At 37.1% G+C, this 27,215-nt stretch overlaps 1 protein-coding gene across 1 annotated transcript in view; it reads right to left on the bottom strand.

Annotated features, from left to right (window-relative positions):
- The window catches only part of LOC136260644 (uncharacterized), a 35,223-nt gene extending 20,118 nt beyond the window's left edge, over nucleotides 1-15,105 (bottom strand). Inside the window, exons 1-11 of the mRNA XM_066054465.1 lie at nucleotides 14,792-15,105; nucleotides 8,726-9,013; nucleotides 8,115-8,388; nucleotides 7,748-8,065; nucleotides 7,222-7,545; nucleotides 6,366-6,638; nucleotides 5,284-5,546; nucleotides 4,951-5,200; nucleotides 3,887-3,990; nucleotides 3,716-3,829; nucleotides 3,588-3,663 (exon numbers count right to left, since the gene is read on the bottom strand). Of these exons, the coding sequence (XP_065910537.1) occupies nucleotides 3,588-3,663; nucleotides 3,716-3,829; nucleotides 3,887-3,990; nucleotides 4,951-5,200; nucleotides 5,284-5,546; nucleotides 6,366-6,638; nucleotides 7,222-7,545; nucleotides 7,748-8,065; nucleotides 8,115-8,388; nucleotides 8,726-9,013; nucleotides 14,792-14,995 (2,488 nt within the window). The 5' untranslated portion in view covers nucleotides 14,996-15,105. The remainder of the gene's footprint in view (nucleotides 1-3,587; nucleotides 3,664-3,715; nucleotides 3,830-3,886; nucleotides 3,991-4,950; nucleotides 5,201-5,283; nucleotides 5,547-6,365; nucleotides 6,639-7,221; nucleotides 7,546-7,747; nucleotides 8,066-8,114; nucleotides 8,389-8,725; nucleotides 9,014-14,791) is intronic.
- Between the last annotated feature and the right edge of the window lie 12,110 nt (nucleotides 15,106-27,215).

Here is a 27,215-nt window from a genome sequence, read left to right as displayed (position 1 = left end):
TAACTGAACTCTCTATAAGGTGATGTCTTGTAGCTGATCTCTCTATGGAGTTATAACTTTCTCTATAGAGTTATAACATGTTTGTATAGCTGAACTCTTTACAGAGTGGTTTTTTTGATTGGTTGCTGAACTCTCCAGCTACACGGTGACTTGTTTGTACTACAGAGTGACTTGGTTGTAGCAGAACTCTCTACAGAGTGACTTACTTGTAGCTGAACATTGTATAAAGTAACTTGTTTGTAGCTGATCTAGATGAACTCTCTACTGGGTAGCTTTTTGTAGCTGAATCCTCTACGCAGTGACTTGTTTGTAGCTGAATTCTATACAGGATGACTTGTTTATAACTGAATTCTCTTCAGTGTGACTTATAATGTTCTGAATCTATACAGCAACATATTTGTAGCTGAACTCTCTACAGGGTGACTTGCTTGTAGTGAAAAAAAAATTGTCTATAACATTAACTGTTGTAGCTGAACTCCCTACAGAATAATTTGCAATGTAATATAATTCTATAATGGACTAAGTTATAAACGTAGCTGAATGCTCTATTAGGGTGACTGTTCTATTAGAGTATCTCGATCTCGCATATGCTACACGTAGTTGGCTTTGGAATCATAATTCAGTGGTATGTAATCCAATTCTTCTGTACTACTGCAAGGACTTTCTATGATAATTATTCCAGCTACACATCGATTTTCAGCTCATTGCTCTAAGCGGTTTGCCTGGTAGGCGTGAAAACTAATAGTTTTTTTATTCATAAAAATCGATCGCGCCGGTAATTATTACACAGGTTGGATTTTGTCATATCTCGATGGCCCTTAACTGGATTCCTTTCAAACCACAAAAAGGCACTCCTACGATAGTTACTTCATCTACATAGCAATTTGCAGCTCATTCCTTCAAGCGGTTTACCCTGTGGGCGTGACAGACCTTCGACCATATTTTACGCAAATAATCGGTAATAACTAGGGTTGGGCGATATTGAAAATTTCCTCCTACGGTTATTGTGGAGCTTATTATCACGATTATTGCAAATATCACGGTATTGAAATGAACTATAGCAAGTACACTCAAAACTGTTTACACATACATCATATATTTGCATGGGTGAACTTTGTTTACTAGCTACCACAACTGCAAGGAGTTTGGAAAAACCAGCCTAACTTATAGAGATGCCATGGAGTGCATAGAAAGGAGGCATAGTTCCTATGTATATAGCTAGCAGATAATTTACTAAGGTGAGGCCAGAATTTCCATCCCACAATCAGAGTAGTGTTGCATCCAGTACATGTGCCTCGCGTGCAGGGCACTAACTGCGATTTTTACCACCTCCCACCAGAATCAACTCCTACCACTACTCCTTTTTCCCTTCAACAATTCGACAATGGAACAATCTTCCGGAATCTGTAATTAATTCATCAAATGTAGAACATTTTAAATCCTTACTTAATTTATAACTATAGTGTGCTTTTATACTCTATTTTGAGGTCTTGCATAGTAATAAAATATAATAATAGTGTGCTTTTATACTCTATTTTGAGGTCTTGCACAGTAATAAAATATAATAATGTATATCGGGCATATGGCAACGAAGGAACATGCCCTGGAGATTAGGAACAGTCTCTCTACACAACTTCAAAGAACTGTTGATTTAAATAGCGAACCTGGAGCCTCTTCCTGGTTGTTAGCCCTGCCACTACAAGATCAAGGTTTCCATCTAACTAAACAGGAGTTCTGGGATGCACTCCACCTGCGTTATGATTGGAATTTACTGAATAGCTACTCCTAGTCACTGTGTTTGTGGTGCCAATTTTTCTACTGATCATGCCATGATATGTCGGCATGGTGGCTTAACATTCATGCGTCATAATGATTTACTTGACATCACAGCTGAGTTACTGTCTAAGGTTTGTAATGACGTTGCCATCGAACCACCTCTTCAATCTCTCAGTGGAGAAGTAATTACTCCTCAGTCTGCCAACCGACAAGATGATGCCAGAGCCGATATTCACATTCGTGGATTTAGGGGGAGGCGGCAAAGTGCCTATTTTGACATTAGGGTGTTTCATCCAAATGCACAGAGCTACCGCAATACCTGTATATAGACGTCATGAGCAACAGAAGAAGAGGGAGTATGGTGACTGTGTCCGTGAGGTGGAGTTGGCATCTTTCACTCCTTTAGTTTTCTCAACAACTGGGGGTATGGGCAGGGAAGCAGTCACTTTTTATCGCCGTTTAGCTGAGTTACTTTCCAAAAGTAACACCATGACCTACAGCAGCACTCTTGCGTGGCTTTGTTGTCCTTTTCTCTTTTAAGATCTGCAACTATGTGCATCCGGGGAAGCCGTTCCATCTCTTACAGATCATCTGATGCTTCCCCAGAACTGGGTCTTGTAAGTGGCCCTAAGGACTTTTAATTGTCCCCATTATTGTTGTTTCAGTTGTGTCCAGCACACATGCCTTTTGTACTGAGGGGGGGTAGGCGGGAATAAAAAAAAAGTATTCTAATAATTAGTGCATCGCTTCGTGTAGTAGGCATGGGTTAGGCTTGTTTGCTAGTACAAGGAGGCTGAAATACTGATTGACAAGTACAATATGGTATTGTTAATACGTGTAAGTGTGTAGTTGCAGCTGTATTCCCGCTATGATATCGCAATAACCATTTATACCGGTATGGCGGTTTTTCAAAAACAAGGCAGTATCGGTTATTGCTAGCTGTAATATCGCCTTGTTACCGTCATACCGCCTTGTTACCGTCATACCGGTATATCGCCCAACCCTAGTAATAACTCCGTGAATGTTCATCGGATTCCTACCAAACTTGGTATATACTGAGATTCGCCTTAATGAGCCCTTTACGTATGCCAAATTTCAGCCTGATTGGAGTACGCATTCGTGTTTTATGGAGGATTTTGTGAAGCGTGCGAAAAGAAGTAGAAGAAAAAATGAAGAAAAAAAACCCAAACTTTGGCCGCTTGTATTTTGGAAATGGCTGGAGAGATTTTCTTCAAATTTAGATTGTGGACTCCTCTACCTAGCCGGCACTTCTGTAGCAACTTTGGTTTCAATCGGATAAGGAATCACAGAGCTACAAAGGTGCGAAAATTGCGTTTACTTTCTTCCTGTAAATATACTCACGGTGTGGCGCACTGGCTTCTTGGGCCGCACGACACACTACCGTGTGTCTTGATCAAGAGTTCATAATATTAGAAGAGGGAGAGTATCAAACGCTCAATATACCCTGTACAAATGCTCTGCTAAAAGTTCACCTTTTGATGAAATCAATGCCTCTCCTAGTATGGAAAAACATTGATTGGTGCTTAATACAACTCTACTGGTATGAGAGAACTGTTGATAGGTGTTGAATATGGTGAAGCCTCTATTCTACATATAACAGGGTGAGGTGTTGATACTGTACTACTGGCAGTGCATTTGATAAATGCATCTCAGTTAGATACTCTCTCTTACTACTATATTATGAACTCTTGATAGTATCTTCACCTCGGAGACTGTGTCAATAATAAAGATATTCTACTACATTACGTATATGCTGCTATGATATAATCATAACATATGCATAATATTACCTATGTCAGTTGTTGCATTGCAAAATCTACTTCTTTGCAGTCCATCAACAACACTATGTATCTTAGGACAGACATCCTACACAATCCATCATTGTTTACTTTTATAGCTAATGACTATACTAGCTAACCATTTCACAAGATGGCTCATCACAATCCAGACCAACATCAGGAAATCCATCACTGTCTGAGTCTAGTCCACAGACACGTCCACGTCTATCACCAACAAAAGTGGGACCATTACACTGTTAAAAATGTACTTACACTGATACTGATAATTAAGTCATATGGATGCAACTTACCATACAACTACTAGAATCACACAAACATGGAGCAACACTTGGTCCCATACAAACTTTAAACATCCTACTCTCACTGCTGGTATTTACCCTGCATGTGCAACTTGCTGCAAATGAGATGAATGCATTATCATGAGAAATATACTGTATTTCTAGAAATTTTAATGGATAAAAATAATTTTACTTTGACGGTTTGTACTAAAAAAGGAAATTCCTTTAACTATTACGGATTTAGCTTTTTACTTTTCTAAGACATTATTATACTAGATTTACAAGAATATTGCACATTGCACTCTTAGTGCATATCTTTTTCAACTTTGCTGAGTTGACTCTATTATATTGTGATTATCATCTGTTAGAATAACTGACTGTTCTATTAGAGTATCGTAATCTTGTATTATGAAATTAATGGGGGGGGGGAGGGCTAGCAACCCATTTCTGTGGTATTATACTAGGATCTGCAGTCTGAACTACTTTATTTGCTGTTGATATCTAGCTAGCCAATTTAAAACTATCATATAATCAGGCTACTTGTTTTACTAAATGCTATGACAGTAGATTTTGAAGGCTAATGCGAAGTGAAACCTGTCTAAGTTGGTCAATCTTGCACCATGATTTCTTGACCTTTATAGGCAATGGTTGCTGTAAGCAGTATGATTATATAAACTACTCTTAAAGCTGACCTTTTTAGAAAGGTGGTATTCTATACGGACGGCCACTAAGACAGGTTCCACTGTAGTTAGTTACACCAAGTTAAAATAAACAGCGTTTATAACAATGACATATATAGCTAAAACTTTTCAAAGCATTTCATTCACCACTTCATGGTAAGAGATAGTTATTATCATAGTATTTTTATGATTAATTTAGTGGAGACCTTCAAAATGTAATGCTGGCAGGAAAAAAAGCAATCAAATACATTAATGATTGCCTTTGTGTATATGTAGGACATTAGTAATCCTTCACATGCATGCATGCACACATGCATGCATGCATGCATGCACACACACACACACACAACAACACAATATATACAATACACACCAGTATCAATGTGTATTACTCACATTTTGGTTGAAACACCAACACTTGAAAGCCTTCATCAGTTAAGTTAACATCTACAGGCAAAATATAATTTTCATTGACATCGAAGTTGTCTTGAATATCATCTGTAGTGTCGTTCAATGATGATATAGTTTCCAAGTTGAAGGTCAATGTAAAACTAATTAATGGTGATCCAGAATTACTATACTCCCACATTCTACTTGTGCGATTAGAAATGCTTGTATTGATGTTACTCTGAAGGTAGCTCCACACCTAACAGAATAAAATGCAATTATAATAATGTATGATGTTTGTAAGTATGTATGTGAAACCAAACAAAATTATGATTCACTCACATCATCAGTAATATCCGCTGAAGTCATCATGTCAGTATTGTTCACAGTTATGGTAAAGTAGACTATCACAACTGGTTTGGATCCTATGAACATGGTGCAGTTTCTTAGGTCAACTGGTGACCAACTTCCATCACTCCTACACTGTCGACCAATACGGACTCCAGAACGAAAACTGGGATGAAGTTTTGAACATGATTGAGTAACTAGTGAATCCTGTTTGCTGTTAGGCCAGAACAGAGCTCCAGAGAAGTCATTATCACATGCTAATTAAAAGTAAGTTGCATGCACAAATGTTCATGAAAGTACAATTACTCTACATCTACAGTGAAACTGTTATTTGACACACATTTTGGGATAAGAAAATGGCGTTGGATTAGCAAGGATGTCAGATTAGTAAGGAACTATTACATAAAAGTCTTTTTGGTATATAAAACATGTCAGATTATAGAAGTATTCTGAATTACAGAGGTGTCAGATTAGAGAGGTTTCATTGTATGCAGAATGCCTATGAAAATGGAAAGTGGGTGTATCAAGCTAAGCACAAGCAACTGTATAAAAGGCCCGGAATATGCCTTTAATTATGGCATATCTGGTCAGCAAAACTGCTTCCTCTGATATGGGTGATAAATACTCCATTACAATTATTATGGCATACATCCCATATGATGAAGGAATGTTCATAGAATAAAAAGATTTGCAAACCTGCAGTGTGTATGTATGCAATAAAAGGGTGGACAGTTTGAAATGAGATTCGTTTCAAACATGAAGATTCACTCAATGAGTTAACGTTAAGATGGCTTTGTCAAGACCTCAATAACATTAATACCTCAATAACATTAACACCTCAAGTACTCATGGACACTCATAATGCTTCACCATTTCCTCTGTCAGAACTAAACCTTATCTTATAACCTCAATGATCAAATTATATCATAGTCAATCTGGATGCTCAATTTTACAGTAACTTTTTAATATATTCACACTTGCCTTACTTACCTGTGCATATTTAGGCATAGTTACTCGGTATGTCTTCATATAATCAAGGATACACCATTAGACAATATACTAGCACAATTACTCACCTGGTAAAACTGTTACTGTGATATTTTTTTCAGCTGTTAGTTCACCTACTGTAGCACTACACGTGTACACTCCACTGTGAGTTGGTAGAGCATTTTCAATTCTTAGGTTGTGGTTGAGAACTGGTGGAGAAAATGTAATCTCTTCTGCTACAATGTTTACTCCATTGCGTAACCAAGTCAAACCAACTTCCATTATGGATGGTGAACATGATATATTGACTGACTGTCCTTCTAATATCTTAACTGATGTGAATGATCTTGCAACAGTAAGGTCTATATAATAAAATAATTGCACATTGTTACACGATGTACAGTACACTAGTACAGTTACTCAGGTAATCCTAAAGTCTATTCACTACATGTAATACAGAGAATTAAACCGTATAGAATGGGGCATACATGCATGTATGTGTGGGATTGAAGAAAGGAGAAGTGTGCATATGTGCATCCATAGATGTATATGTATATAGTGTGTATGTGTACGTATATACATGCAAATATTGAAGACCAAGTGGGGTTTCAAATACCCCTACTATTACCACAAGTCCTCCACTATAATACATATTGGTAGTAGTTATGCTATCAGATTTGTTTACACAACTTGTAACCTAGCTGCTTAGCTCACAGGTATATATGCACAGTATCTAAATTGGCATGATCGAACATTGAAATAGCAGCTATTAGTATATTCTTGTGTGTGTGTGTGTGTGTGTGTGTGTGTGTGTGTGTGTGTGTGTGTGTGTGTGTGTGTGTTTGAGTAAAGTTTCTTGCTCAAGGAAACAACGACAGGTCAAGTGTGTGCGTGCACATGCTTTACATATATATTTTATATATGTGGTATCATATGACTTCTTACCAACAAGAGCCTGTATTTTAAATGAACGCGATACACTTGTGCCAAATATCATTACAAAGCATGTATACTGTCCTTTGTTTTCTTTTACCAAGGAGGTGAAGTGAAGGCTTCTGTTGTAAGTGTTATTAATGGATGTGATTTGACTGACAGTCACACTGCTAGCATTCACTATTAAATCTCCTCCAGGTCCCATCCAACTGATGTTTACTAAACTGGGCTCCACTCCATCAACTGTATCAACTATACACTGGACAAGTAGGGAACCACCAACCATAGCTCCTTTTACTGTACCACTTGGTGATGTGGTAATGTTGGGAGGAGGAACTGTACAACAGTAAATAATATCATACATACTAGTATTAACTGATAACTGCATGCCTTTGTTTTGTTAGGTAGCTTAGGTAACAATCAAAAACTAGTCACTGTTTACGCAAATATTATTGGCTAAAAGCTGTTATTCATTAACATCCAAAATGCATGAATAAATAGATGTGCTACATATTTTGAAATTACTAAAAATGCTTACCAACCACATCCAGGATGATGCTGCTGTTCATTGTTATTGTTGGGTGTGCGTTAATCAAAATCTTACAGCTGTATACTTTACCATCATCAGCTACTGTAAGTAGCTGAATAGTGTAAGTGTCTATGTATGTTGTAGTATTGCTTGTAATGGAGCTAATGTTGACTCCTATCACCCTTTCAAGCACTGTACCATTATTACTCCACACAACATCCACTCTACTGGTGATACCTCTCACAGTAGTTAATTTACATTTCAGAGTTAATGGCTGACCAACACTCTGATTATTGGGGGCAGTCACAGTTACACTGGGTGCTGGAACTATACATGAAGAAATGTTAACTAACATGCAAACATTTAAATTTCTCACATTTTCCTTCTACAATATCTGATCCACTGATCTGATATATCCAGTATCCTCTTTTTACTACTACATTACTGATGATGGCAATGTCACCAATGGCTGCTGTACGTGATTCATTAAGCGTCATAAAGGTAGTGTTATCCCCAGCATTGAACCCAACTTGGGCATATGATGCAACATTTCTATCATGTCTGATCCACTGTAACTGTCTGTTGGCATATAAAAATACTGCAAATGTCTGTACATCATTTGTGACCAGCACACACTGAAATGTGTTGACCTGCAAAAACATTATGCAAAACATTACTAAAGCAACTGTTACAGCAATAATAAAAGTTAATTGCTAAAGTGATAGAAGCCAATCTTTGGTGGAATAAAGAAATTGAGATAGGAAATAATTGAAGCTTTTCTTGTAAAGTGTGAATTTTAAGTATTATTGGCAGTATGGGGCACATAGTTCTATATTTGGATCAGAACTTTGGATAATTGAAATTGTGGTGTAACATAGGATGTAATCTATATAATATATAAACTTGAAAACTAAGAAGTGCTGTCTACTATTATCTTAGTTGTTAAAGTCTATCCATTAACATTGACAACAACTGCATGTTTTATACCAGGTCAAATTGCTGGTTATAATATCCAACACGATCCCAAGTTACAATGAACAAATGAGTTGCTGTGAAGCTTGTGATTGAGAAGAAGTTGTTCACATCAGCATTTGCTCTGCTGAGAAGGGATGAACTGTTGGTTTCACGATACCATATCCTTCCTCCTTGGTTTGGTGTGGTGTCTATGTTAGCCCAGAATGGTGCTACTAATGGTATGGCTCCACCAAATGGAGTCGGGTCAGAAGAGTAGGGTCCTATTGATGTTCCAAAACTGATAGCTCCATCAGTGTTGACCTACATAATAAAGTGAGCAACAGGCTGTATTACTAGTAACACTACTCTGAGACACGGTGATTATATCTATACTAGTACAGCTAAGCTGGTGTAGCATTTAATTAATCAAGGCATTGTCACCACCACTTTTGATTTCACAACTTTTTCTATGTATATTCACTGGCTTTTTAAAGTCCTCATGAATTTGCTGCTTTATAGATACATACCAATTTTCATTTGCAAAGCCAGGCTACAACCAGCTTTGGGACTCTTCTTCTGGAGCAACAAGAGAAGTGAATAATATGCACTTACTCAATAATTATTTAATTGTATGTTTGTTGTTGCTATTTGAAAACAATTTTGCTGCAGGGGTTTTATTTGCTGCATGCTCTATTAGAGTGACTGTACAGTACTGTAGGAATACATGTATTTGATTTTTACAGTTGTGATTTCTTTTAAATCATCAAAGGGGTCTTAGTACACATACAACCATATCTAGCTACAGACCAATTTTCAGCTCATTACCTTTTGGAATAGGCATGACAACAATTGTTTTTATTCAATCGTACACTTGTCGCACATGTTTGGTTTCGCATTATAAAATTCATGATCATTAGCTGAAATTTCAACCCACAATAAATTTTGATCCATGATAACTACAGGTTGATTTTCAATTATTCTGTCAAGTGGTTTAGCCTGTAGGTGTGACAAATTATGTTTTTGCGCACATGATTAAACATAACTCCTATCAATTTTGTATGAAAATTGGTAGTCTTTGAACCACCTTTAACTTTTGAAAGTGCCAAATTTCAGCATGGTTAAAAAATGAAATTTGTATTTTACAATGGCTTGTAATCTGTAAAAAAAAAGAATAAATGAAGCTTCATTTACATATATCTCAGAAATGGCTTGGGTGATATTGCTCAATTTGTTGTGTGGATTACCCTATTAATTACATAGTGATTTAGTTTTCCATATATTTGTTCCAATAGTAGGAGTGCAATTAATCCACATTGTTTGTTTTTGTAATTGCACTGTAAAAAACAGCCAATGAAATAACAGAATCACAAAGGCATTTTAAGTGCAACTATAATAAATAGCCAATCAAATATAGACTGACAATGAAACCTTTTAAGTGTAACAAGTATTGGTATTTTTAGTAGCCAGTCAGAATTATTACTAACATATGAATATGAAGCCTTTTAAGTGTAACAATTTATGATATCATAAGTATCCAATCAGATTAAGAGGTCTTTTAAGTGCCATGCTATCACCAGTTAGAGGTTAACGGCTACGATACATGTGCACTACAAGCACAAAGGGTGGTCACTATGTGATTAGTAGGCAATCACACACGTTGTCTTGCAAATAGGAAATACTTGTACTCGTAACAGCCAAAATTGCACTCGGCTTAATCCTGTGCAATTTTGACTGCTACTCTTACAGGTGTTCCCTAATTGTGTGTGTGATTACCTAGCTACAGTATATATATATATATCTGGCAGAAAACAAAAACTTTACTACAAAAGATTATCCAATTTGAATGAGCAACCATGGTGCTACGAATGTGTGAAAATTCCATTTTCTTTCTTCCTTCAATAATATACTGGTGTGCTGCGCTGATTTTCTGGAACATGTGACACATTACCGTGTGTCAAATGATTCAGTGGCTCTGGAGTTCACATGCCCTGAACCTCATTCAACACTAGTTCTGAATCTGCTAATATATATACATATAGGGAATATAAATAGGGGAAACCAAAAGTGGAATATAAAAAACTGATCGTTAGAACAGCACTAGAAAATTTGCAATGCAATTACTTGAGTGTTTTAGACTGCTATTTATCAATTTCATAACTTTCTTTTCAGAATTTTGTAAATTTCATTTTAAATGACATCACTATTTGGCCAAACTTAATAGACAAAATTTTGGTACAGCAAATATCTTTTTCAAGGCAAACATTTATGGAAAAAGTACTTGCACACTGATTATAGCAGTGTGCAATTGTACATACTGCATATATAACTTTTAATTGTGTGTAAGTTTATCATTTTATTTTGTAATTCTTGCATGCCATGTTCACTTGTGGGGCTTAGTTGTTTTTGCTTTATTTGTTGCAATATGTGTGTATCTAGCTAAGGATACACTTTTCTCTTCAAGTTGCTTATATCTTTTGCCTCTGGTGTGTTGTGCCAACTACCTTGGCAAGATGATATAATTACACACAACTTGATCTACAGTTTAGTTACTTAATATTTAAATTTGGTATGTTATATATAGCAAAACAGAATTGTTTTATTGTAATCCTATAATTAACGTTTTACACTCAAATAGATGCTTACTGGTATAAATGAAAGTGCTGGAATGAAGCACTACAGCAAAGTTGAATTGATCATAATAAACATTATTTGTGTGCACATTTGATATGCAGCAAGCTATGTTATGTTGACATGCATAATGATTATCAATTAAAAGAATGCTTGCATGTCAAAGTGCATGCATGTATAATGCAAAAAGAGATGTTCCTTGGTGTATACTTAAATAAACTTTAAACGTGAAAATTACTTCTATTTGGTATATAGTTTTATCCTCACAGATCCATGGTGATTAGAGATTATAATTGAGAGGGGCACTTATAGTCTGTAATCGATAAACGCTACCCCAGAGAATTCTGCAAGGAAGAGACTACATGTGAACTAATTTTAGAAAACCGTTGATCTATGCACAATAGTACTTTTGTAATAAAATGCATTTGAAAACAATGGGTAAAAAATGCAAGCTCCAGAAAAAAAATTTATGCAAGTTTTTATCGCCTTGCTGGTCGGTGAATTGACATTGCAGTGGATAAATCCTGGGCATCATCTTGTTCTCCTATTCACATGGAGTTCAAAACTCCTTGTTTCATTTTCATACACAGATGGGTTTCAGAGTTACAGACGTTTGTTTACGTTGCGGTGACAAAAGAATTTATGATGATCTTTCTTCAATGAATTTGCCTTCCTTCCAGATCACAGAAGAATACCCATGGCAAAAATTATACCTTGGTAGACTCACAAATGCATGGCGAATACATTGAATAAAGATTCAACTCATACGCCATTGTATCAGTAAGTTATGATGGTTTATGTAAGCGCCTGTAGATTATTTTCTTGGGGTCTTCTGTACATATTGATTTATTCGCTCGTCCGGCTGTCTACTACTGTATTTCCCACACTGCTTATCTTATGAAGCTGAAACTTAGCCAGTCCATTCCTCTGTCCCAGTAGACAACAAAGAACCAATAAAACGAATTTTGATAAATGTGCTTATATCGATGGTTTTCCAAAATTAGGTCACATATTTGGTGTATGATTGCACAATCAAGCTATATAAAGTTTAGTTCCGAGTCTGCGTAATTTAGAAGGTTGTCTATATAACAGTTTTCTAGGCTTATTGTTTTAGTGTAAAAATTGCATATCAAAGCATTGAGGATGTAGATGTTTCTGCTTCAGGATTCCGGGGATGTAAACATTGGAAGATATTTTTTGATTCAAAGTGTTTAATGCTAATGCTCCTTCATATCGTGGTACACATGCAAGTATCCTCACTTTTGAATGCGAGAAATGAGCAACGTATTGGGGAAATTGATATGCATGGGTTCTGTTATATCTCTCTTGCATTCTCAACTTTTGGGTTCACGCTGCTGCTGCTGCATGTGTTTACAAAGCCTTCCTTATCTCTCTCTGGAAGGAGTTGTCACATAGTTCAGTGATGTCATGGTTGCGTTGCAGGATTTAATAGTTATTCTCCGTTACACTCCACTATTATGCACTTGAGAGGAGCTAGTCTAAGATCAAATCAGGGCTGTCCACTTTCACTAGGAGCACTTGACCTTGCACTAGCCTGGGGTCAGGTGGCTCCAGCTCATTGATTTTTATAAATTGATTCCAGTGACTTTTAAACATTTGTGCTAGGGGTGGTGATTAAAGAATAATAATCTACCGCCCACACAATTAGTCCATTCCTACCTTTTATTTATTTATTTGTAATGTACAGGACTCAGAATTGAGTATATGGTACATGTAAACATGCAAGTGATTAGTTAAATAAGTAATTTTCTAAAAGTGCTTTGAATTTGTCCAAGTCTGGTGATGTAACAATATGTTCTGGGAGGGTGTTCTTTTATTATCGAAACTATCAAATCCATGTAAAGTAGGTAGCTACCCCTTTTTATTCTCCCCCAGAGAAATACACGGCTACTAGTGACCTGCAATCAAAATTTGGGGGAAATGAGATTTAGTGGAATGGCGGAAACGGCTAAATGGTCATTTCCAGATTACGGACAGCCTAAGAACACTATACATGATAAGTAGCATGAAGACTCAATAACTGTTAGCTAGAACTGGTAAACACAATGTAGCTAGCTAGAACTCACCACAAATGAAGCGCATACTCTTTGGAGTGCCAATTTCTCCAGTCAGTGTAAAACTAGCATCTTAGCATCATAACCACAACATTAGGCATAATAAAATAATCCTTGATCTACTCTTAAACTGTAGCCTCATTAATCTGTCACCTTGCTGCACACTGTATTCGAAGGGCATGTTACAATAAGCGCCTAGCCAACATTCTCACATGGTTGAAAAAAGACCCACGATGACATGTACGTTTACAACACACAGAGTGGTAGTTAATTTTAAAAGAACATCTAGCAGACGGTTATGTGTAATAATGCTAGTAATAATGTAATATTGTCCTCTCTTAGTATACCTACATTACAACAACGCCGTCAGTCATCAAGATTAACACTATTCTATAAAATAATTAATAATACACTACCAATCTCCATCCCCTCACATTATTAAAGAAATCAATTTTGTAACAGGCAACATCACCCCAATCATTTCATTCTGCCACAAGCAACCCTCAACACCTATAAATATAGTTATTATCCTAGAACTGTTAAAGACTGGAATGAGTTGCCAATTAATATAATAGAATCAAGAAACTTGGATGAATTTATTTACGTACTTAACCTTCACTACTGTAATTAATTATCAAATTGTATGTATGTATGTATGTATGTATGTATTTGATTGTACCATTTGGGGTTTTCACCCCCTGGGCAAACCAGCTGAGCTGACTGCCCAGTACCTAATCTTAAATCTAAATCTTAAATAATGTACTTTGGCTAGGCGCTTATTGTAACATGCGCTTCGAATACAGTGTGCTGCAAGGTGAATAGATCCTCGGACAGATCGATGAAGCTACGTACAGTTTTAGAGCAGTTCAAGGATAGCTATAAGTTATACACTGGAGAAATTGGCGTTCCAAGAGAATTTTGGTGAGTTCTAGCTAGGCTTCGTTGTATTAACAGTACTAGCAATTTGTAGCAAACAGTCAGTCAGTATTGAGTCTTCATGCTACTTATGTCGGTATAGTGCTCTTAGGCTGTTCGCAATCTGGAAATAACAATTTAGCTGTTTCCGCCATTCCGCTAAATCTCCTTTCCCGGCAAAATTTGGTCCAGGGCAAATTTTTCCGTGACAGATCCTAGTCTCGTCACCCAGACCCTCGCTCTTATCAATTTTCCGATGTGTGGCACTTGTAATCTAACATCACCTCAGATGACGACGAGAGCTAGTGCTACCTCCAGTGCTGCTTACCTCGTTGTTAGCTACTCCAGTGCTGCTTACCTCGTTGTTAGCTAGCTATATACTATGTCAAAGACAGACTATATTTTACATGCTACTGACATTGTCTGTAGGGGCTATGCTAGCTAATTAATAAAAATAAAATGACATTGAGAAACAGCTTACATGTACAGTAGAATGCTGTTGGCTGTAGAAAGTGTATGCTCCTTGTAGGGTGATAGCTGGTGAAACGGTTGCGTCTCCTTTAGGGACCTGATCGTCGGCAATCTCTGGAGCTGTGTCCCCAAAAGGGTAGAATTGACTCAGTGGTATACATAATGAACATCTCAGTATGGCACACAATACACCAACTCCATTAAGTTTCATCATTTTTTAAGTAGCTAATTTAGTAGCTAGCTATAACTGGCTGGCTCAGTTTCAACTAAAGTGCCGGATTAGCTACGTAGTTAAAGCTAGCATAGCTAAAGCTAGAAGCCCAGTTTCCTCATTCCTAGCTATATTGTAGGTAATCAAGATGTTGCTATACCATGCAGCCACCAATAAAATTTTGTATAGGATAATGATACCTGTCAGTGACAGTTACAGACACTATCAAGCCGTATTGGTGTTGTTTATTGTAATTGTAGATGATTGGTTTAAATGAAAGCCTACAGCACGAGCCTAATATGGCATAGTAGCAAGCTGCATAAATACAATTTTTTACCATGTATTCTCATCATTGGGTAGGCTTTTTTGATTTTCAGTATAATGTACTGTAGCTAAGTAAGCAGTTATGTACTGCTCTATCACAACACATAGCTAGCTGTGCCATCTTTAGCTACGTACATAAAGTTTACTATTTACAGTTTAGTACTGAAACTATACTTATATAGCTATTTACATACGTATGTATATGTTATCCTGTAAACCGTACTTAATCGTATGTAGCTAATATCACAGCAATGCAGTGAAGCCATTAATTAAGTCAATTTTCCTTGTTTAATGGTGGCACATCCCCACAAGTATATCACTAGCTATTGTAGCCAATGTCAAAAAATGAAAATGTATCTATTTTCTGTCCAATAGATTTGCACAACATGATCACTACGCACACGGCAAGGCACAAATTGAAATGTGTTGGAAATTCGAAAGTCCTTAACACCTGTATTGATATACTTTTCTATATAGCTACTAGACAACTCTGATGTAACTATACAGTATTTTAGTAGGGAGTTTGTGTAAGTGAAGCTTATTAGTTGTTAACAGGAGTAAACAGTGCACATTGTGCACAACTCACCATGTAGTTAGAACAGGAAATACAGTATGTGGGTAGGCATTAGTTGGTTAGACATCAATGACCAATGATTAGCACAGCTCTGAGACGGTAGTATGTATGTGTTTGCAATGTAACATATTTCCCTGTTAAACCTTTTTTACTGCTATATAGGTTAGCTATGTAAAGTCACTTAGAACTATTACTGCATGTGGAGTTTCAACATTACAGAAGGATGGTGTACAATACAACGAGAACCAGGATAAAGCCAATAATTATATTAAATGAATATTTTCCCACCGTTTTTACTAGCAGTGAACATCTGCACCCCAGTTTAAGACCCAGCCTTTATTCAACCATGCCTGATCTTGTAATCAGCCAAGCTGGAGTTTCCCATATACTCAGTGAATTCTAAGTCCCATGGTCTAGATAAGCTTCCTACAAGACTATTAAAATTACCATCATACAAATCTCTCCTAGCTTAACTTTACTTTTTAGTGCATCCTTGTATCAAGGAACTGTGCCGCAAGGCTGGAAGAGAAAGCACTGGTAACCCCATTGTTTAAAAAAGGTGAAAGATCAAACCCAGCAAATTATCGTCCTATATCCCTTACTTGTGTTTGTAGCAAGATACTAGAACATATCATTCACACAAATATTATGAAACACATATTAAACCATCATATACTGTCAGATGTTCAATTTGGGTTTCGTGAGAATCGCTCAACAGAATTGCAATTGATTAATGCAACTCATGATTTTGCACTGAACTTGAACAACAGAAGCCAAACTGATGTTATTTTCCTAGACTTTAGCAAAGCTTTCGACAAGGTGCCCCATCATCTCCTTCTATTGAAACTAGAACATTATGGAATACGAGGAAGAGTACTAGGTTGGATCACTGATTTCCTGTCTGACCACTCTCAACGTGTTGTTTGTGGAGGTTACTCCTCTGAGCCTGTAAGTGTTGTCAGTGGTGTTCCACAAGGCAGTGTGATAGGGCCCTTACTCTTTTTAATATACATTAATGATATAACACAACACTTGTCATCTTCATGTGCCTCTTTGCAGACGATTGTGTCCTTTACAGATGAATAGATTCACCCAATGACATTACATTGCTACAACAGAACTTAAACAACTTAAAAAATGTGGGAAGAAAAATGGCAAATGAAATTTAACATTAGTAAATGTACAGTGTTGAACCATTACTCTAAAACAACACCCATTGATATCCGAGTACTTTTTGCACGGACAAAAACTTGCTGCAGTCACTGAAGCTAAATATTTGGGAGTTGTACTTGATTCCAAGCTTTCTTTTAAACACCACATTGATGCCACTTGTCAAAGGCAAACCGCACACTCGTCTTTGTTCATCAAAATCTGAAATCCTGCCATAAACAAAGTGAAACTGGATGCTTACAACATATTTATAAAACCAATCTTGAAATATGCTGCCACAGTTTGGACACCACACTCACAGTTTGGAAATCACACTCACAATGTCATATTAACAAACTTGAAGCTATTCAAAACCAAGAGGTATGCTTTATTGTCTCGGATTACACAAGAACAAGTAGTGTATCAGCTATTAAACATTCCTTAAATATGAAATCAGTACAATGCCAACATGAAAAACCATGATTACTAATGTTTTTTAAAATCTTGTATGGACTTGCTGAACTAGAAATGCCAAATTATATTACACCTGCAATCAGTACTACACGTGGAAATAGTATCAAATTTGTCCAGCTACCAGCTCAAGTTGATTCTTATCAATAGGCATTCCAGCCCGATTTTTAAATTTTGGAAAATGGACTTTTTATATGCTCAATAGATAGAGTATTGATTGCCAATCTCAGAAATATATAGTTTGTTGGGTTGGAATCAGCTACTTTGGTATGCACAGTGCTTAAAAACTACATTTTTTCTCCAAGGCTCCCCATAAATTTTAAAGGGAAAAATGGCACAATTGAATTAGGAAGCCATCTAGCAATCTGGACTGTCTTGAAACTGCAGTCGCTTCTAGCTGCAAGTTTGTACATGTATGTGAGTAACATCAGGTATTATTTGATCTCAGCGATCTTTGTATGCTTTGTGGTAAGCAAATATGTTTCACCTACTGTACGCTTCTAAATACAATGGTATATACCCATATAGGTAAGTGGCTATCTCAAGTAAGTAAAAACATCAAGTTAACAGCTTATAAAGGTAAACAACTAAAGTGGAGGTGCCACAATGATGCAACAATACCTAAGATGGAGTTGTGGTTTCAATTACGGCATTATTATGCCAACTTTGAAGTGGCTTATACTTTGAGCTGATGACACAGCCATCAGAAATTTGCTGTGGAGCTGAAAATCACTAACTCAAGCGAAGTAACTATGTACTTTAAAGTAAGCACCAGTGACTACATTACCTTCCACCCGACAGTATGTTTTTAAAAGTTTTAAAGTATTCTACATACATTACAAGGGTTGAAAAGATTACAAAACAACACAGAACTTACTTATATGTAATGTGCACGATGAAACTAAGATTTTCATGATGATCAGCGTGTGGACAAACCCCACAGCGATTTTCATCCTCGTTGGAGCTCGGATGATGGAGCAATCCCAAGTTAAATGCAAGTTGTTATTTTGTGCCAGGGTTCTATTGGGGAATATACGGAGAATTTTTTTATTTTAAAAAAATCTTGGATATTGGAATGTCTATTATCAAACGGTAGGGATCGCCCAGAAATTCTGCGTGTCACCCAAAAATTCTGCCTTTAAAAATCACCCTAGAGACATTTTACACAACAAAAATCACCTTTACGGAATAGTATTAGTCCATATAATATATATATAAAACAGCATTAAATATAACAAAACACTTACAGGTGGCCGGATATAGAATTTAAAAAATCACCAAAACTTGAATTTTAGTCTTACTGCCTGCCTCACTGACCACAGTCGCAAGGCTAGAGGCCAAACGAAGCAGTGCACGGCCACCATTTTACACCACAACAACAATCTCACTAGTGGGATGTGCCTTTTTGGGTACCAACAAGTGTAGGCCCTCTGCGCCTCGTCTTTCTTTTATCTTAAGTTCAATATTAGTAAATGTACAGTTATACGTTGCACGAGATTCTTATCCCCACTCACTCACGACTACACACTTCACAGTCACATACTAGATGTATCTGACCAACATATGTATCTAGGAGTCTTAATTCATAAATCACTGTCTTGGTCACCTCACATATCAAATGTTGTCAATAAAGCATCTAGAACACTCAATTTCTTAAAACGCAATCTAAACAAATGTTCAAAACAAGTTAAAGAATCAGCTTACCTACCAATGATGAGAGAGTATGCATCTGCTGTCTGGGATCCCTACCACGTTGGAGATATTTCAGAGTTAGAGAAAGTACAACGAAGAGCAGCGCGCTGGGTGTTGAATGACTATGGCAGATTCAGTTCAGTTTATCTAATGTTGGATCAGTTAAAATGGCCTACATTACAAGTTCGTCGGAAATTATCTAGGTTACAAATATTGCATAAGATACACTACCAACAGTTACCACTCCAAATTCCTCATTATTATACTTACCAAAAAACACGACCAACAAGACAATACCACCATCTTCACTATATCTTACCTACCTCATCAGATACTGATCTAACTGATCTATTTACGACTAGACTCCAATCATATTATTGTACCTAATGTATTTGTGTTTATGTGATTCCTGAGCACACCAGCAGGGCTGACTGCTCAGTAAAGTAAACAATAATAATAATAATAATAATAATAATAATCTTCAATCAGGCTGCTTGTTTTCTTCATCCAACGAAACCATATCGAGGCGTTAATTTTCCATATCTACACTTTCTTTTAGCAACATATGGCTATAGACACCACAGAATTATTTCAGAGCTGGGTTTCAGAAGCGCTTCAGTCCTGGCGATATACTTGCAAGTTCGCGATTGAGATCCCGTTTGCGATAGGTTTGCCCATCAATTAAAGAACTAGTTCAGTAGTTGGACTACTAGCGATAGAGTACGGGGACCACACCTCTTAATAATCTAGCTGTTTACTTAACAGTGAACAAGATGACCTCACCCCTTATTGTTCTAGCTAGCTGCACACCTCTTAACTGACTCGAGATATACTCTAATACAACAGTCACTCTAATACAACAGTCACGTATGATATTCTATTAGAACAGTCACAAGTTACATTGTAGCTAGCTGTGCTACAGCAAAAAACTAAGCAAACTGGTATTTTAATTTAAAAATGAAGTAGGGATCTATGCTAGGGTCCTCAACGTGAAAAATGAAGCTGCAAGAAACAAATCCCCGACTATCGTAGTATGTTACCCTTAGTGCCCCATCACTAATACCACCCTTGGTTTGGAACTGAGTTCCCTTGTTGGAGAGACACGCGGATTTTAATATCTCACATGATTGATCTTTATTTCGTGCGCTCCAAAGAAGACGTCCAGAGCTCCCAGATTCTGAGTGTGATATCAAGTGTTGTTGGCCTACCAAACCATGCATAGAAGTGAGTAAAATTTTGCCTGTGTTTTCCACGGAGGCTGACTTTCTGCGGATGGGTCGAGACAATTTTTCGTTCGGGATGCTCTACCAGCCAAGAGAAGAGAAGCCAATCCTATCACATAAGATGGTAATGAAGTTGGATGTATAAGTATTCTACACACCAAGTTTGAAAGAGCTGCGACCTTTGTAACCATCTGGCTGGCAGAGATGAAATTTTCAGTGCAATGATTTTCTATAATTTTGGTGGGTTGCCTCCTTCCTACTGTTACAAACTGTCTTCCATAGGAGCTTTAAATCAGGGGAAGATCCAGAAGAACATCTGAGGTTTCTAAGAAGTGGTCAAATCCTTGACTTTTGAAGTTAAAAGGTCATTGGAAGCTACTACTCTAATAGAACATTCAATATTCTATTAGGACAACCATGTATAGTCACTACATTTACCATCTGCTTTTGGTTGTATCAATTGAACAGCTGTATAAATTGCTTGGCAAGTGTGCATTTTGTGGACATTTAAATCTTGATATTTTAATCTTGTGGTGATGCAAGCAATGCAGTGTCCAGGATGCTGGAGAGTATAATAGTATTTGAATTCCATTCATTTGTTATGAAGTAATCATTTTGCATCAGCTGGAGCACTTTATTGCAGGACCAGCTCATTAACCTCACATTTTACATACCTGGTTTTCTATACAAAAATTAACAACAATAATAATGTATTTTGTGCAACTGCCTAAACAAATAACAACTCAGTAATGCAGGTATAGCCATAATACCCTAATGTTGCTGTGTATATGGCCTATGAGTTTGTGAAATTATTGATTCGTGACTAAGGTAGAGGTAAGGCTTCACAGTTTTATCTGTCAATGTGTTCTATTAGAGTAGTTTATTACTTTATAGGTGTGGTAGACCAATAGATTACACACGTTTTTGCAGTGTCCTTTTATCATGTTTTGCACAGGTAGTGAAAATAGGGCAGGGAACCACAGGCCATGGTCCCCCAGTTTTGGTGGTCAATTCTTGTAGCAAAAGATCAACATGCTCTTAATCATTCTAATAGAGCAATCACAACTGTTAGTAGCTGCTTAATTTTTAAAGTGACACCCAAAGTACTGTCTCAGAGCCCTGGGGCATGTATCCAAATGGAATCTACATCTGTATGGGCTAATTAAAGAACTTTTTGTATTCAATTGCAAGTAGGCCTGAGTCAAATATGCTCAAAATTTTGCCCAAAATGCTTTCAGGAATTTCCCTAAATTTTCACCTATTATGCTCATCAGATGTTCCCATTATGCTTGGATTATGCTCTTAGGTTAGCAACAATTCTGACAATTATCTTTGAACATTTTAATCAGTGAATGCTCTATTAGAGTATTTCACTAAAAGTGACTGTTCTATTAGAGAGTATCAATCTACAATGCATTTGAGTGCTCAGCTTGCAGCATCCATGTACTGACTACTCTATTGGAGAGTATCAATCTATTTTCATGGAATTAAGCTCCATAGCTTGAAATATCCACCTAATATGCTAGCATTGTGCTGGCATAGCACTCCAGCCTATTATGCTTTTTATTATGCTGGCATATTTGGCACAGGCCTAATTGCAAGTACTTTGTAAGGAGATGTGCGTAGTTGAATAATTCCTTGAACATATTAGTGAATTTTATTGTCCAAAGAATACATTTATCCTGTTGTATTGATTTCTGCTTGTCACAGGTCCATATGCATTGGACTGCTCGTGTAACAACACCCGTTCAAAATAACAAACTTGTCTTGAAAATACTCATCAATCTGCAATGTTATTTGCTTTATAAAACCAAATTTCTGTTCATCTAGATCTATTAATTTTGCATCTCTGCCTATGTCATTGTTTCCCTTACCATATCAATGATTGTTCGTTCCATTGATTGTTGAGTGGAGCTGTATGAAGCTGTCATCGAAGTTAATAAATGCATGGCTAGAGCAGACTAAAACGTAGCATTACAAATCATTTGGGGTATCAATTCAGCCAACTAGTTTGTAAAGAAATAATTGGCTATAAGCTTGTGCAATATTTTGAGTATTGATGGATGAGAAACTGATGATTGAGTTTATGTGACCTAATTTAATTTATTTAAGCATATGGTCATGCACATGTATGATTTGGTTACTGTAAACTACATGTGTGTGTAATGTAATAGACTAATCACACAATTGTTCTTGAAGTGACCTACAGCATGCGGGTAGGTTAATGTACAAGTATGTGGTACACCTCACTATATAGCTTAATAGGATGTGGGAAATGTATGCAGGAGCTGGAATAAGAAATGAAAGACCTGGAAGTTTGTCTACTTATTGAGCACAATACAACTAGTGAATATAGATAATTATTATAGAGTTAATTATGAAGGAGTCATTGCAGTGATAAACGTGCTTACTTATGCTCATAATTATAAATTTAGCATGTGCTTATTGTGCTACACTTGAAAGTTGTTAACACAACTTTATGGTAAAACAGTCTATTCCTCAAGGGCAGCAGAGAAGGGGGCTGCAACCCCTGTGAAAAAATTATGGGGGCTTAGCCCCCCTGTAGCTGTGATGGAGAGCCCAGCTAAATAACATCAATAATTTAGATACTATAATAGAGCAGTCAAGATTGAAGTATATACTCTAATAAAGCATTCACAGTATTCTTAGAAGAGCAGTGTAGCAAGCTACATATACGTATGTAGTTATAAATAAGGAGATATAGTCTAGTTGGTGGAGGGCAACTATTGTCAGCAGGAAGTGACCTTTTTTGGTATTCAACTTATAGCTAGACCATGGCATCATCAATCTAGACCCCAGCCCCCCCCCTTAAATAATGTCTGCCCTTGCTATTCCTGCATTAAAATCATGCTGCCAATCATTCCATGAACTATCATTAGATTGACAGCTATCATGGATGATTCAGCTTTGGTGACTGCTTTTCAAAGTAATGTGAGTGAGATGATGAGTGTGCAACTAGAACGCAGGGAAGTGCAACACTGCTGATCCTAGCATGAGATCAACTACATGGCAGGGGACTGGGATTCCATCCTAGAACACTTTTATGCTTTAACACCAATTGATTGAGAGTGTTAATGACAAAATGGAAATTGTTTTTAAAATATATACCACATTGTTTCAAATGAAACTATAGCTAGATGTACTCCTACAATTATAGCGTTTGGATAAAAATGTAACTACACATGTCAACAATTAGTGAAAACTAGCAGCGATTCTATCATCATGTACATTGCAGGATGTCTGGGATGCCATCCCTGGAGGACTACTTTACTTGTACATAAAACACCCAACCACATTGCATGAGGATGTCAAAGTGCACAATATGCACCTCAAACATTGCAACTTATACATAATTGTGTTCTTCAGTATGATTTAAAGCTATAGCCTTTGCCCTAAACATTGAAGAAGTTGCTAGCTAGCTAGGTTATGCAGGATTATTGACATACCGATACACAAGGTTTTTGATCTGTATCTATATTCTATATTATTTATACAATAATATTATAATGACTGTGCAACTTTTATTAACTAAACAACTTATCTACAGCTGTTCAATTGGCACAACCAATAGTAGATGGCAAATGTAGTAACTATACATGGTTGTTCTAATAGAGTGAATGTTTTATTAGAGTAGTGGCTTGCAATGGCCTTTTAACTTTACAAGTCAAAGATTTAACCACTTCTTAGAAACCTCAGATGTTCTTCTGGATCTTCTCCTGATTTAAAGCTCCTATGGAAGGCAGTTTGTAACAGTAGGAAGGAGGCAACCCACCAAAATCATTGAAAATCATTGCACTGAAAATTTCATCTCTGCCAGCCAGATGGTTACAAAGGTCGCAGCTCTTTCAAACTTGGTGTGTAGAATACTTATACATCCAACTTCATTACCATCTTATGTGATAGGATTGGCTTCTCTTCTCTTGGCTGGTAGAGCACCTCGAACGAAAAATTGTCTCGACCCATCCGCAGAAAGTCAGCCTCCGTGGAAAACACAGGCAAAATTTTACTCACTTCTATGCATGGTTTGGTAGGCCAACAACACTTGATATCACACTCAGAATCTGGGAGCTCTGGACGTCTTCTTTGGAGCGCACGAAATAAAGATCAATCATGTGAGATATTAAAATCCGCGTGTCTCTCCAACAAGGGAGCTCAGTTCCAAACCAAGGGTGGTATTAGTGATGGGGCACTAAGGGTAACATACTACGATAGTCGGGGATTTGTTTCTTGCTACTTCATTTTTCACGTTGCGGACCCTATCTATGCAATAAAAGTAGTGAAACAAGATATGAATGATGGTATTACAGTGTAACTCAGTGTACATTGGCACATTAGCTATAACAATCATTTTGCTCAATACCAAAGTAGGGACTTTCCCACTGAGCTATGCTGTAATACCATCATTCATCTCTTGTCTCACTACTTTTATTGCATAAATCCCTACTTCACTTTTAAATCAACAATTTTTAAAATACTATAAATTTAATTTCTTCCCCCAATCAATTCACTTGTGGAACAAGTTACAAATTGACAGGTACCATTACCTTCAATGACTTCAGATATCTAATTATGATGTAGATATTGTACTATATTCACATATTTTGAGTTTTACAATTTACAAATATATATTATGACTTCCTACTCCATCTATCTAGACAGTGGAAGCTTATATAGCTACCGATGCATAGCTAACCATATTGGGACACTAGTTACTTCTGCAGCACAGGCTTACAACCCAACATAGGCGGCGGAAAGGGGGGGGCTAGGGGGCTAAAGCCCCCCTTCGGTCTGCTGAGGGGGGGCTTAGCCCCCCCTCAGAATGATATCACACCGAAATTATCTTTCTTGAAGACCGTGATAAAGATCGAGATACTCTAATAGAGCAGTCACTCTAATAAAGTAGTCAGTGTGTAGCGAGCTGTGTAAGGATTTTTATGTAGTTTATCAGCTAGAAATGGTAGCTGGTGAGGTGGAAAACTCTTGTCAGTTGGTTGACCTTTTTTTTTTTTTTTTTTTTTTTTTTTTTGTTTTTTGGTCTCACTTTACCAAACTATAGAAATAAGTCTGGGTCAGCCCAGCGGAGCCCCCCCTCATATCAACTACTTCCTCCGCCGCTGCAACCCAATGACCCTTTTGAGTTACAGACCAAGTGATCCAGATGGCCTTTATCATACAGTACACTAGTACTGTTTATTAGAGATCATGGTGGTTTGCACTTTCTCACAAAACATTGCATATTGGCAGCCTCACAATACCTTCATGGTGCCTTGGCAGGATTGGTTTGATATAACCAAGTCCCAAAGTGTCTTTAGTTTTAAATACTTTCAGTTACTACTTAATTTTTTTTCTGACTAATTGATCATGAGAGACTGACTGACTAAATGATGCCTTCAAACAAGCATAAATCAATAATGCATGGCTAAGGATATGGGCTTGAGTTTTTCACTGTAAGCTATAGAAAGCCTGACAGGTGCATTTTGGCATGTCGCAGTACATACAATGCATGCATCATGAACTTTAGTCTTCCTTTGTGTCCCATTTCTTTTTGTGGTGACAGCACAAAGGTGTTGATTTGTGGTGATACATCATGGTTTCCCTTGGTCTGGCACTGCTCATCCTTTTTTAGGCACTTGCATTACAAGTACCCCAAAAATTTTGGGGTGCTTGTAGGTGCTTTAAAAAAGGTTGGCTGCACCATACCCATAACAGGTGCCAGCCTACTTGGATTACAGTAGTAATAGGTACATTAACCTGTTAGCAAATAGTCTTGTAGAATACACCTTAGCACCCAGCTTACAGTCTAGAATGAACAATATATTCCTATTATATGTAAATACATATGTTCATATTGTGATGTAAACCGGCCAAGTAATACTAAGATTAATTCATTCCACAGAAGGTCTTAAGTCCCTCATGGCTCCTTTCTGACATCAGACCATGTAACAGAATTGATTTGTACTTTCCGTTTTTCACTGTTGGTGGGTAGTTGAGTAGCGATTAGCTCTACAGTACTCATTGGTGACCCCGTTGCTTAAAAAACAGCTGTGGACGCAGAAAGATACACAGGGAAGAAGAAACAGTGAAAAGTTTGGGCAAGCTGCTTAATGTCCCCTCAGCTTTCATGTTGTTGTAACACTGTGTCATTATTTGTCTGAAAAGCTGTTTCACACACTGGGGTAATGGTTGAATGCAGCGTAAATCCCGGGTCCCAGGCTGTGTGGCTCCTCAAGCGTTTGTCTAGATTGCAAGCTGTCTGGATCAAGTCATCACTTGGATGTCTGGGATTTTTCCTGCACTCAGCCATAGTTTTTGGTTTATGATTCTGACTCCCTGCTTCACAAGCTTATACTGTTGGTCCCAAAGCTAGTGGGATAATAATTGATAAATCATGAAATACAAGAAGTCACACTTTAAGTACCAATTGCATCGGGGATCCTTCACATACAAAATACATCTGCGAAATTTCGAAATATGGAAATTTGCCAAAAAATTTCTAATTTCTGGATAAATTTCTACCAAATTTCCAAATTTCCGAATTTCTGGCTTGGAAATTCTTGGGTGCTACGAAGCTGTAGCTTGAGTTGTAGTATATTCCGTGCCTTAGGCTACTGTATTATATATGGTTTCAGTATCATACTATATTGCACGTATACTCTTTCAGAGTCCTGCAATAATAATAATAATAATAATGATAATAATATGGGTTCAAGCCGAGCCGAACGGTTCACTAGCGGTCTGGTAAGCCGTCGTGACTCTATCATGGTTGGGG

Source organism: Dysidea avara, chromosome 7 (genome assembly GCF_963678975.1).
Source record: "Dysidea avara chromosome 7, odDysAvar1.4, whole genome shotgun sequence".
In the NCBI taxonomy this organism is placed as follows: domain Eukaryota; kingdom Metazoa; phylum Porifera; class Demospongiae; order Dictyoceratida; family Dysideidae; genus Dysidea; species Dysidea avara.
This window is presented reverse-complemented; position numbering and strand designations above follow the sequence as displayed.